A 14031-nucleotide genomic window follows, 5' to 3' on the forward strand; every position below is an offset into this window, starting at 1 on the left:
TGGAGGAGCATCACAATAAAGAGTGTGCAGATATTAAGCAGATTGTCGACTAATACTCTTATAGTGACTGATAGTTGACATGAAGTTACTTGAATGTTCAAAAGGGACCATCTTTCGTGTTACCGAAAATCTTTCTTTAATCAGATAATATATTATTTAAATCCCAAATGGGGAAAAAGATTGCTTTTTGCGAGGACTGAGTCGAAGCCACTCCCTCACGAGAGGCGCGCGCGTCCTACGTGTCCTTGGAAACTCCGCGCGCCTCTCGCGCGCAACACGGGTTCAGACCTGAAGCACCGCGCGCGCGTGGAGGAGTGAAAGAGTGATGGAGGCTGAGGTTCGAGATCACCATGAATGACAAATACCACAAGGCAGCTCGAGATGGGTACCTCGACCTGCTGAAGGAAGCGACGCGCAAGGACCTGAACGCGCCGGACGAGGATGGCATGACGCCCACGCTATGGGCCGCTTACCACGGCAACCTCGACGCGCTGCGGATGATCGTCGCGAGAGGGTAAGACTGCGCGTCATAACCCGCGTTTACACTCACATTCATGAACTGGGTTAGCCCGTAACTTTAGCTGAAGTCTTTAACCCGCATGTTTGCGTGTGTGTGAGAGGTGTCACGCAGGAACCGGCATCATAATATCATCAACACAACCTAATGCAGTTGTCTCGGGTGATTCTTCACCACGCTTGATGATTTTATTGGGTTAATTGGGTGTGCAGTTCTCAATCTCCAATCTACTTCCTTAAATCTGTACTCGTGATGTTTATGGTGGTTTTATGTAATATTTCAGTTCGCAGAGGCCATTACTGAGGTCAGATTAACAGGACACCATAAATGGTTAGGTTTATTCACTGTACAACGTTATGCAAATTTACCAGGTAACACTTTACAATTAGGTTCATTAGTTAACAATAATTAGCATGAACTAATAATGAACTGCGAGTATACAGCATTTATTAATGTTAATTTCAACACTTACTAATACTTTATTAAAATCTTGTTAACATTAGTTAATGCACTGTGAACTAACGTGAACTAACAATGAACAGCTGGATTTTTTTATTAATTAATGTTAAAAAAAGATTAATAAATACTGTAATAATAAATGCATTGCTTCATGTTAGTTAATACATGAACTAATGTTAAAGGGTTAGTTCACCCAAAAATGAAAATTCTGTCAGTAATCACTCTCCCTCATGTTGTTCCAACCATGTAAGACCTTCGTTCATCTTCAGAACACAAATTAAGATATTTTTGATACCTTCTCTCTGGGCCTCGTAGTGTTTTTGCGTAGCGCGTCTGTGTTGCACGTCATCACGCAACACACACATGACCGGCGTCGGCCAATAGTGAGCCTACGTGGTGACGTGTAACACAGACGCGCTACGCAAAAACACTACGAGGCCCAGAGAGAAGGAAATGAATAGTGGAATAAAGTCGGTATTTTTGTTTGTTTTTGCGCACAAAAAGTATTCTCGTCGCTTGATATACTTAAGATTGAGTCACTGTAGTCACTTGGACTATTTTAACGATGTTTTTAATAACTATTCTGGGTCGGCGAGTTTCGGTCACTCTGGAAGCCTATGGAAGAGTCAGAATTCTGTCAGATTTCATCAAAAATATCTTAATTTGTGTTCCGAAGATGAACGAAAGACTTACATGGTTGGAACAACATGAGGGAGAGTGATTACTGACAGAATTTTCATTTTTGGGTGAACTAACTCTTTAACTAATGAACCTTATTGTAAAGTGTTACCAGTTACCCCAAAACGTACTTCTGGTAACATATAAACTGGTTTTATTCAATCAATAACATTATGTAAAACTGAATCTCAACATTTACTACATTTGATCACATCAACAAAAGTCATTTTTAAGAGTCAGATACTGTAGAATAAAAAAATCAACTGCACTTTATAATACTATCAAGCATGAAAACCAAATATTTATTGACAGAAGTATGGGCTATTATTGTTTTTGTTCTGGTATTTGTTATTTCATGTTTTAGAGTTATCTGTTTTTATACTGTTATTTTTTCTGTTTTTTTTTCTTCTTCATGTTTTTAAGGGCCTGTAGTTCTAGTGATCTATTTTGGTACTTGTATTGTTTTTTTTTGTTTTTGCCATTTTTTCCATGCTTTTGAGTTCCTGTAGTTCTAGTGATCTGTTTTGGTACTGATTTTTTTTCTTGCCATTTTTTCTATTTTGAATTCCTGTAGTTCTAGTGATCGTTTTTTTTTTATAGTATTATTTTTTTTTAAATCATGCTTTTGGAGTTCCTGTAGTTCTAGTAATCTGTCTTTATACTGGTATTTGTTTGCCGATTTTTTCCCCCCATGTTTTGGAGTTCCTGTAGTTCTAGTGATCTGTACTGTTCTAGTAGTTATTGCAGTTTTTTCTTCGTATTTTTAAAGGGATAGTTCACCCAAAAGTGAAAATTCTGTCATCATTTACTCTCCCTCAAGTTGTTCCAAACCTGTATGCCTTTCTTTCTTCTGCTGAACACAAAAGAAGATATTTTAAAGAAGGTTGGTAATTAAACAGTTGCTGGTCCCCATTGACTTCCATAGTAGGAAAAAACAAATACTATGGAAGTCAATGGTGTCCATCAACTGTTTAATTACCAACCTTCTTTAAAATATCTTCTTTTGTGTTCAGCAGAAGAAAGAAAGGCATACAGGTTTGGAACAACTTGAGGAAGAGTAAATGATGACAGAATTTTCATTTTTGGGTGAACTATCCCTTTAAGTTCCTGTAGCTCTAGTGATCGTTTTTTGTACTGGTATTTATTGCTGGGTTTTTTTCATGCTTTTGAGTTCCTGTAGCTCGACTGGGAGAGCATGCTGTTAGCAACACCAAGGTTATAGGTTCGATTCCCTGTTAATGTATGGGCTGATTAAACATTTATACCCTGATTGCACCTTAAGACGGATATACAGCCCTTGATACTTCTTTGTGGCCCTTATTTGTTTGCGGTGTCATTTGAGTTGTTTTATCACTAAGGATCCATTAACAATTCTACATGATTCGATCGAAGGCCACTCTGTTTAATGCCGACAGAGGGCAGATAAAAGCGAAACACACAAAAGCTTTCATTAGAGCTGACCTGGTTTCCTATAGTGGCCCTTTATAAAAGCTCTTAATTGTCAGAAGTTCTCCCCGTCCTGAATGGATAATCGGATTCTTTGACCATTGAAAGCCACTGTGATCTCCACATGAAGCAAAGCAAACATCGCTTTTCTGTATAAGTGCCAACTTATGCCCGTGCACACATAGGGATTCAGTAATTAATCCTTTCATTTGGGTGTTTCATTTTCAATGCACCGCATGGATCCCTGAAGCATGAATTCCCACGATAATGCCAAGAAAAAAGGTTTTTAGTGCATTACAGTACATGAGAACAGAGTTTGTGACTCATAAAGATTCATGCTATTAGAAGTTGCCAAGAAAAGGGACCATAAAATGATGGTAAAAATAGTAATGCCAGTAAAAATGGACATTTATGGGTGGTGGGGATCATATAGCAGTCATTTGTTAGGAGATAGCATATGATATTATATAATAGTCCTGTTCCAGTATGTTAAAATGTTCTGACAGTCATACATCTTATTATCTGACAGTATTAGTGGGATAAAAATGACAGTTCATAACTCACACAAGACATCTGCAGTACATATCTGATTGTTTTGGATAAGGATCTATAGGGGTCTCTTATTTTATAGGGCAATACATGTATGTGGTAAAATAAGTATTGGCATGCAAAAAATCAAGGTCAAGCAGGTTAGCGGGTCATAATCCGAATTCTGGCTTGACCCAGTACAGCACACGGCTCCCTTTGCTAACTGTGAAAACCTTGCAGCTTTTCTCATCCATAATGCATCACTGCAAGGCTTCACCTGTCACTCATTAAATATGAATTAGGCTCAGCCAGCACTAGTTATAGAAAGCACAGAGATGCAGCTTAACTGTATTGTGAAAATTAGGGCTGGACAAATCATAATATTATCTTGTATTATCATGCTTTTTAATTTCCCTATATTGCATCGATACTTTTTAAAATAATATATTACAAATGTGTTTAAGTGCAGTCTAAGGAGGGGTTTTACTGCCCGAAAGCAAAGCAAAGCAAAGTTTCAATCTGAGTTTAATTTCAAGCAATCCAATTATCATATCGTAATGCATCCCACTGTATTGAGTCATAATGCAAAGTGCATCATATAGCAAGTACTTATAACATACATACCGAGCTCTAATGGAAATGTGTGGTCATATCTAACAGAGAACTTAATGCAAATTATCATTTTATAGAGTTGTACTCCGTATGTGTTTGTAGATATTTCAACAAAATACTTCAATAAACCAGATGAGCTTAAAATGCATTTTCTGGAAGGAATAGTGAAAAGTATGTCGTTACTAGCGGTCAAATGATGGCATGCTGTGACATTAATTCAGAAATCAGCTTCTTTGTTGATCAGGCCTGTGGTTATGCAGGAATTTAGTGTGACATCACCTGAGCAACTATCATTCCCCCTAGTAAGGAGACACCTAGTTAGTTACTCTAGTCTTATTCAGGCAGGAGATCGTGTTACAGATCCAGTGCTCTGGGTCGGCATTAGCAGAGAAGTCTCCGGATTACTGGCTTATATAAGAAAACATACTAAGATTTGCTTTATGGGATTGTTTTGCATTATATAACACACCTTGTTTGCTCTTTTATGACATTTGATGATTTTAGATATCATATGTGCTGAGCAGGTTGTTTCGGTTTCATAGACTTATGCATTATTCATTGGCCTTCATGGATGACAAGCCAGTGCTGAAAACATAATCAAAAAATCATGCGATTGCCAGTGTGGTCTCTGCTATTCTTGGGGGTATAAAACAAGTGATAATGACAGCCTTATCCAGTTTCACCTAACACATGAAAGTGTGAATTATGTTGCCATGCTATTTATTAAATATAACCAGGGTTTAAAATTAACACCCGCCAAATGCAGGTAAAAATCAACTGGGTTGATAACAGGTAACGCTGTCACATCACAAGCCAATTTGGCATGTTACTTTTTATGTTTACTCTATAAAATATAAAAAATGATGTCTGGTATCTGAATAATATTTGGTATATACACTTTTTTTTTTTGGCTAGTAGAAGTTCTGAATGGCCAGTAACTTAAAAATTAAGTAGCCAAATTGTCCGGTGAGTGAAAAAGTTCATTTCAAACCCTGTATATAACTTATATCATAGGGTCAGGGGTGCCCAATCCTGTTCCTGGAGATCTAACTACCTGAAGACTTCAGATCCAACCCTGATCCAGCACACCTGTCTGTAATTATCAAGTGCTCCTGGAGATCTTAATTATCTGGTTCAGTTGTGTTTGATCAGGGTTGGAGCTGAACTTGGCAGGAAGGTAGATCTCCAGTAACAGGATTACTAGTTTCATAAAGGTCACCGTTTTAAATGCCACACCTGATATGGATCTCTATCCCGGCTCTACTTTCAGGGGGAACCCAGACAAGTGTGACATATGGGGGAACACGCCACTCCACCTGGCCGCCTCCAATGGCCATCTCAACTGCCTGTCCTTCCTGGTGTCATTCGGTGCCAATGTTTGGTGCCTGGACAACGATTACCACACGCCTTTGGACATGGCCGCCACCAAGAACCACATGGATAGTGTGCGCTATCTGGACTCCATCGCTGCCAAGCAGACGACGCTCAACCCCAAGCTCGTGAGCAAACTGAAGGACCGGGCTTTCCGTGACGCCGAACGGCGCATCAAGGAGTGTGTTAAACTGCAGCAGAAACACCGGCGGCGTATGGAGCGTAAGTTTCAGAGAGAGACAACCGAAGCTTCGGTTTCGGACGCCATGAGCTTCTCCAGCTACGCCAGCAGCACCTTGAGTCGCAAGTTACACCACTTCAGCACTGCCACTAATGTGCCATACTCCCAGGTCAGAAACTCTCAAGATTGCTCTTCGATGGTTATTGATGTTAGTTACAAGCCACAGTCACTGAAGCAGATTTTGCCAACTTTGTCGCTCTAGGCTATCGATTTTCAATACTTAAAGTCCCCCTTTAGTGAAAATCAAGTTTTTAATGCTGTTTATATGTCTATGTGGTGTTTATAATATGCTTTAAGACAAACCATGTGTAAATTCATAAGTCGACACCATTGCTGAGTATTTCCTCCTTAAAACTGCAGTGAACCAAAGACAGTCTCAAAAACACGGTATGAAATCGCTGGTGTTTCTGATGTCACAAACTACCTTGTAACCAATCAGATCAACGTGTGATCGTCAACCAGTGGATCTCTGAGCTGAGTGAGTGAGTTTAGGCGGGGCTCATTTGCATATTCATAGAACCACGCATACTAAATGAGGCAAGGGTGTTGAGTACATTCAAGCTATTTTAAGGCATGAAAATGCGTAAATATGTAATTTTGGTGATCAAAGATGAGTTTTAAGGGATAATTTGGGCATGACTGACTACAGGGGGACTTTAAAAAAGACCTTGTGAAAGGCTGATGCAACCCTACCATCTTACTCTGTGCTTGTGGTGGGAAAATATCAATATATAATCAAATCGCATTAGAAAAGAGTTTCTAGACAGAGTTTTCTCACAGTGAGTGGAGGCGGGGCTCATCTGCGTATTCATAGAACCGCGTTTACTAAATAAGGCAAGGGTGTAGGGTTACATTCAAGCTATTTTAAGACAAGTAGATTTTTTTTACAGGAAAAAAAAAACGTTTAAATATGTAATTTTGGTGATCAATGATAAGTTTTAAGGGATAAGATTATTGACTACAGGGGGATTTTAAATATTTGATGTTAGTTACAAGCCACAGTCTCTGAAGCAGACTTTTAACCCTTTCGCCAACTTTGTCACTCTAGGCTACTCTCCACGCCACAGCCAGGGGCAAGACTAAAATCCAGAGGAAGCTTGAGAAGAAGAAGCAGCAAGGTGACGGGACATTCAAGATTTACGAAGATGGCCGGAAGAGTGTCCGCTCTTTGTCCGGCCTACAGCTAGGCAACGACGTCATGTTTCTGAAGCAGGGCACGTACGTCAACCCTAAGGACCGGTCTCGTCGCAACATCCGTGACATGTTCCCCAACGACAACGACGATGCCGTCTCGCGTGCCATCAGTGAACCCGACCTGCATGGTCAAGATGTGGACTACTCAGAGATCAGCACCGACTCGGGGCACGACTCGCTCTTTAACCGTCCCGGTTTGGGCACAATGGTTTTCCGGCGAAACTACGTGAGCGGTGGACTTTTTGGCATTGGTAGAAGAGATGAAGGCAGTCTTGCAGGCAGCGATCGGGTCGATAATGTGCGCCTGCGCAGTCGAATGCATCGCTCACCAAGTTTAGATGACGATAGCATTGGTAGTGCCCATAGCCTTCAAGAGAGGAACGTGCAAGAGCTGCCTTGGGACGAGGTTGAGCTGGGACTGGATGACGATGACGAGCCGGAAACAAGCCCACTGGAAGTGTTCCTGGCCACTCAAAACATGAACGAGTTCATTCCCGTCTTCAAAAGAGAAAAGATTGACCTGGATGCCCTGCTGCTGTGCTCCGATGCCGACCTCAAGAGCATTCACATCCCATTGGGACCCCGAAAGAAGATCATAGACGCATGCCAGCGCCGACTGGAGGCCATCGATGAGCCAGGTTGCATAGAGGACACTGAGATGTGAAGTTCTTCCATTATAGTCTTGTTTTTACCTCAATGAATGTTTAAAGTTGAAGAATTGGTAAGAGTTTACAGAACCATTGTACACTTTTTTTTTTCTTTGAAGATGGGAAAAGTTACTTTGTCAACATTTGGCCAATGAAACAATGCAGCAGAGATGCTAAAGAGACAGAAGCCTAAACAAAGGGTACGTTTACACAACAGCGATACGCTTAAAACGGAGTTTTCTGTGTACAGACGACACCATTGTCAAAACGATCCCCATTCACACGGATCCACGAAAACCATCTAAAAACGCTGTATTCTGCTGCCAGGCCAGTAGATGGCGATGAAACACTATAGACTGAACACGTAATACGCATGTGCATGACGTCATGGTCTTCAGAGATTTGCGTTTTTGTTGTTTACACGAAGACCGTTTTCAAAAACTTGTACTTTGAAACCCGTTTTCAAAAGTTTGTGTTTTCAGACGCCGTTGTCGTGAAAACGAACGGCCAAAATGCATAACAAGTTTTACGTTTTTTAGTTGATAACGGTGTCGTGCAAACAGCCCCTAAGAGTGTCCAATCCTGCTCCTGGACAGTCACCTTCCTGCATAGCACCAATGTAAACGGTCTTACTTGACCCAAATCAAGCGGGATTCGAACCGGCGTCTCTGGCATGGGAGACGGGCGCGCTAACAAGGACGCTAGAAACCAGTCGCTAGTGGGCCTTTTGAGACCAGGTGGTAGTGAGGTTTACATGCACAGCTCTTACTAGCTTGCTACTGTTACACCAAAAGTCAAGTCACCTTCATTTATATAGCGCTTTTAACCAGATTGTTTCAAAGCAGCTTTACAGTGATAATAGGATATTAAAGTAACAGAGATTGGTTTTGGCTTTACAGCAGCTCTAGAATAAAGTTCAGTATGAATAAAGTTCTAGTTAAGGTGTATTTATTAGGGAAATGGAGCAGGATTGAACACCCTTGGCCTAAATCAACTCAAAATCAGGCAGAAATAAAAAAACAACCTGTGGTATGAAGAAAGAGTCTCTTGAAATAATGCTATAAAACATTTATAGCAAAGGTTTATAGTGGGCCGATGTTGAAATAGCTGAAAGACTAGGCTATATTACCTCTGTAACTGACACAAACAGCGCAATATGCATACAAATGGTAATTAAGTTCAAATGTAATGGTTATCACGTGTCATGTGGCAAATGTAGAGAGCGAAAATGAGGTCACACCTCATTACACGCACTCATAGTCTTATAATATTTCTGCCCCCATGGGGCATATTTCTCAGTGCCTGCACATTTCTATGCAACATGTCATTTAAGACATAACTTTGTGTATATAATTTGACAAATGTTTCATAGTTCTTTGTTAGACAAGCGAAGATCAGTACATGGTGGTTATTGTAGCTTTGCTAGTCTTTTTATTTACACACAGGGAGATTTGAATACATGGATTAATGCAATCTTGATGTCAGTGTTGCTGTTGTGGGACTGTATGTAAGGATAAAAGCGTTTGTCTACACCCTCACATTATGTTACACATAATGTTTACATGTATCTGGCCATAACATGTTTTTTGAAACACGAGTAATTGGATGAGTTGTGTGTGATGCATGGTTGAGTTGGCTTACACAGAGAGCCCTTTGTTGATCCTGCAGCTTTAACTCGCAGAACTCATTACCACAAGTCGTTTCGCTTATCACAACCGCAGTTTCTTTTGTTGAACTGTGAACTTTTTTTTTTATATTGTCAGTAAACAGGTTCATGCACAGGTCTGCAGTACAGCAGGTTCTTTAAAGTCTGTCTGTGATTGAATTATTACATGATGTCTTCCTTTAATATTTATAACAGCCATGTTTTATAACGCATACATCAACTTTATTTATGATGACATTTGCTGGTATGTAACTATTAAACAAATTCATAAACTTGCGATATTTTTTTTTTGTGTGAAGTGTGGTTTTGTTTGTCTGATCGTTTGTTGAATAATGTGTTAACATTTAAAAAAGTAGAATAGTCATTTTCTTAAGTATTAATGAACTTTATCTATTGTTTCATACTACAGTTTCCCGAACGAAAAGGCTGTAAATGTCATGACTGTAAAAAGTAACAAATTTGTTATGAGCAATAACCTCAATGATCCCTACAGGATATATAATTATGCTAAATTTACAGTATATAAGAGCTGCCAACCCTCACGCATTCACCGTGAGACTCGCGCGATTGACGCTTCTCACACGCTCTCTCACGTGATCCATTTTCTCACGCGAAAAATCGCAAAGCAAAGAGGACACGGAGACCGACAGACTAGACAGAGCAGGTTATCATGATATAAAAAAAATCTCAGCTCTCAGATTCTGTCAATTTTATTGCGAAATTCAAACAATAAATACCGTTTTGGCGCTTGTAATGTTACGTGACAGATCGCTAACGGCACGTGACCCGATCATCTCTACTAGCTAATAGTTTAAAGATACAGTACAACTTACCGAAATGTATATTCCTCATACATAATATCGACCAATCAATCAAACAAAGGGGTCAATAAAACAGCTGGAGAAAAATTATGTCATATAACATTTACCTCAGGAAAGCCATTTAATGACCATAATAGGTTGGCTAGAAAAAAAGAGCTATAGAGAGTTTTTTTGCTAAATATGTGTACTATATTACATATTTATTATATTTTACTTATATCATTTAATAAAGTTGTTATTATAATAATAAAAAAAAGCTTTATATTTAATTAGAGTTATTTTTATTGTTTTTTTTTGTTTTTTTTTTAGAAAAATTAACGCCTATCTTGTGTACCTAATATTTATCTAAATGAGTCAATATTAAATCAAATCACAATAACTGAACTGAATTGAAATAATAAAAAAGTGTAGCTTACCAGAAATTGTACCATGTAAACACTGTAACATGTTGTCACTAAACCTAATAAAATTCAGTTTAGTTACTAAAATGTTAGTGACAATCACAATACACTTATTGTGATGCAATTTTTTTTACATCCCCCCCCCCCATCCCCCCTAAACAAGTCATGTCAGATAAAAAAAGACATAAAAATGTGTAGCTGTGGTTCTCCGGATGTGGGCCGGATCTGGGCCAACACTACGTTTCTGTCTAGGTATCTTTATTTTTAAGAGTGAATAATAGTATTTGTCATAAGCAGAGTCTATCTAGTTATTGCTATATAGACTAGATATGAGCAGATATAAGCAGATTCTATTGCTATCTATCAAAAATTAAAAGTTGTCACCCCAGAATCGGAGGTTTAACCTGATATTAATGACTTGTTTGCAGAGACTGGCTTCTGGTGTGAAGAGTTTTCTTTGATATTTGAAAGGTAAATGTTGTGGCAACAAACTTCACATGGGATTATTGAATATAAACACTGGCAATTGCACATAGCATTATTTATTTATTTATTTATTTATTTATTCATTCATTCATTCAAATGCAGGTTCGAGTTAAACTCCCAGAATTTAACCCGGATTTAAAAGAGTAATATAACACAATATTATAGGCAAAATATCAGATAAGCATGGTTTTATTTATTTTTTATATCACGAGAAATACCATTGTGTGGGATGAAAGTACAGACAATTTAGCACGTGTGAATTTTCCATTTACCACATGCACTAAGTGAAACATAAATATTCTAAAATGAAAATAATATTGCATTTATTACATTTAAAATACAAAATTTAATTTGAAATACATTTATGTTATGCTAAGTGCACTACAAATACATTTATATGTTCATGTACTTAATATAAATACCCTGCTGCAATTGTACTGTTGGTATACTAAATGGTTATACTTAAAGTCTGCTATATTGGAACAACTAATTTTGTGCTTAATGCACTTTAGTTATTCAGAAATAGTGCTGAAGTTCAACTAAAGATTCACTTAAGTGTATTTGATTGTGCTAAAGTGGAACTAATGAAAGTTACATTAGGTACACATAATATTAATAAAGGTGCGTTGTGCAATAAAGAAGTACTCTAAATAAAGTTTAATTATATTTATATTTATATTTATGTCTCAAGCGACATGTCAGTAAATATGTTAATGGATATACTTAGTATGAAATAAATGTATATTAAGTACATTTTGATAAAGTTTTTTTTTTCACTAGGGTACATTTTCCTTTACTTATTGATTCAATTCTGCAGATTTAAACATCAGTGATTGTTAAAAAGCCTTATTTATTTATCTTTAAGAAATAGTCACATTCAGGTTATTTTTGTTTATTTGACTGTGCTAAAGTGTGTTTAGGTACACTTTAAATATAGACTGGGATCATACTATCCTTTCTAATAGTGATGTTAAACATTTTAAGGGTTGATATTAAGAAATGAGCATTGTGCAATAAATGAGTACTCCAAATAAAGTTTAAACTATAATATTTATATCAGTAAGTCTCAAGCAATATTAATGGATTTGTAGTATATTTAGTGTGAAATAAATGTATTTTAAATCATTTTTGGTATAGTTTTTTTTTTTATACTAGGGTACATTTTCATTTAGTTATTGATTCAATTCTGCAGATTTAAACATCAGTGATTGTTAAAATCTTTAAGAAATCGTCACATTCAGGTTAATTTGTCAACACATCCACGATCAGATAAGCTGAAACCACACCATTCATGCATTAAAATCAGTTTCATCATACACAGGATTGACGAAATGCACTCCCGAGTGGGTTAGGGTCACTGAGTTCACCATCTCTGTCCCGTACAGCCCTGGTACTTCCGGCATCATCGTCGGCTTGTCGAACATTGGGTTGTCGTAGCCCCGGTCCAACGGGCCACCAAGCTCCCCGACGTCGCCATTGCTCCTCCATTTACTGAAAGAGGGGATGCTAGGCATTTTGGGCATCGTAACAAAGCCTCGGCGATAGAGGAGAGCAACGCCTGCGAGTAAACCCAGTGCGATCAGGGATCCCAGAACGGCTCCGACCACCACTCCCGCACTGTTTCCCGCCATTTCACTGCTACCCGCTCCCGATGACGCCTGGAAATCTGCACTGGTGATGCCGATGTTCGATCCGTGGTCGTGCACGTCCTTCACTATCTCACGAGCGAGACTCTCAGCCAGATTCCCGGCATCTTGACCCGTTTCCCGATCAAGGAGCAGCACCTGTATCTCCTGGCTGGATCTGAAAGGAATCAACGATAGCAGCCTTTGCTCCTTTGAGACTTTCGACATGGCCATCTTTACAGTTTTGTATTTAGGCAGGCTGAGAAAGAGATGCAGGAGCCGATTACGATATGACTCAAAGTTGAAGTTCGAAGAGAAGTGAATGTCCACGACGGCGCCGCAAACGTCGCAACAATGTCCGACTGGATGCAGGGGTTTCTTGCACTCCAATGGATCGCATTTCACGTTTGCGCAGATCTCGTTGCGATTCTTAGAGTTGTCGCAGATGCATCCCGTTATATCACCGCAACTTGATCCGCTAACGCTAACAAGTGAGGATCCGTGGAACTGGAGCCGGCCGAAATCTGATGATAAGTACTGGGAAAACTCAGAGCTGCTGGTGAACTTCTTCCCAAGAACAGACACGCTTTTCACCGGCACATCATGATCGCATGAGACGTCCACACGGAAAGAGGAGGCCTCTCGAAACACCACGTCGTCAAACTGGCACGGGACGCTCTCCTCGTGGACGGAAAACTGATGGATTCCTCCGTGCAGGTCGTCGATAGAAGTTGCGGCTAGCCACAGAGACGGGTCAAACCATTTCAGAGACTCAGGGTCTTTAAACTGTGCCGTGACTCCAGATCCACATCCGGGATCTCCTCCTTCTCTCACGGAAAACCCAGAACCAGACGCCAGGATCAGCTGTCCATCCACCGGCAAACTCATCCCAGTGAGAGTGTGAGACGTTTCCACGTACACCGACACTTTCCTCTGAGCTAGAAACACCACTTGGTCATTCCCGCAGGGAACAGAGCCTTTATCCCAGTTGGTTGCGTTCTCAAAATTGGTGTCTGGGATCCATTGCTTGTAGAGAGCATTGGCAAATGGATTTAAAATGCAAAGGAAAAGCAGGACGTTGTGTCCAAGAGCCATCGTGAGAGGAATGAGAAACACACAGAACGACCTTTGGTCTGACGCTAACGGTGCGACCGTCACATGAGAGTCCAAGCTATAACTTGGTGAAAAATTCACAAGAGCTGTTTTGTCAGTAAAACATCTACTACGATGACGACAAAGGCACACATTGGGATGACTGTGGGATATTTAATAGGCCAACTGTTGGACCTCTATTGCCTACTTCTAGCAGAAAAACATGACGTAGGGAAGGAGAGAAAAT

The 14031-nt window shown here is 39.5% G+C and overlaps 2 protein-coding genes across 2 annotated transcripts; one reads left to right on the forward strand and one right to left on the reverse strand.

Moving 5' to 3' along the window:
• Positions 1–267: 267 nt before the first annotated feature.
• Positions 268–9643, forward strand: ush1ga (Usher syndrome 1Ga (autosomal recessive)). The gene is made up of 3 exons (XM_081361080.1): positions 268–514; positions 5511–5961; positions 6901–9643. The coding sequence occupies exons 1-3, from the start codon at positions 351–353 to the stop codon at positions 7708–7710; spliced, it is 1425 nt and encodes a 474-aa protein (XP_081217206.1). The 5' UTR covers positions 268–350; the 3' UTR covers positions 7711–9643.
• A 2713-nt stretch (positions 9644–12356) lies between these two features.
• Positions 12357–13787, reverse strand: amn (amnion associated transmembrane protein; the record flags this gene model as incomplete). The annotated part of the gene is made up of 1 exon (XM_081372445.1): positions 12357–13787. One exon carries the CDS (start codon positions 13785–13787, stop codon positions 12357–12359), a length of 1431 nt encoding a protein of 476 aa, XP_081228571.1.
• Between the last annotated feature and the right edge of the window lie 244 nt (positions 13788–14031).

This window comes from Scardinius erythrophthalmus, assembly GCF_964197995.2.
Source record: "Scardinius erythrophthalmus genome assembly, chromosome: 1".
In the NCBI taxonomy this organism is placed as follows: domain Eukaryota; kingdom Metazoa; phylum Chordata; class Actinopteri; order Cypriniformes; family Leuciscidae; genus Scardinius; species Scardinius erythrophthalmus.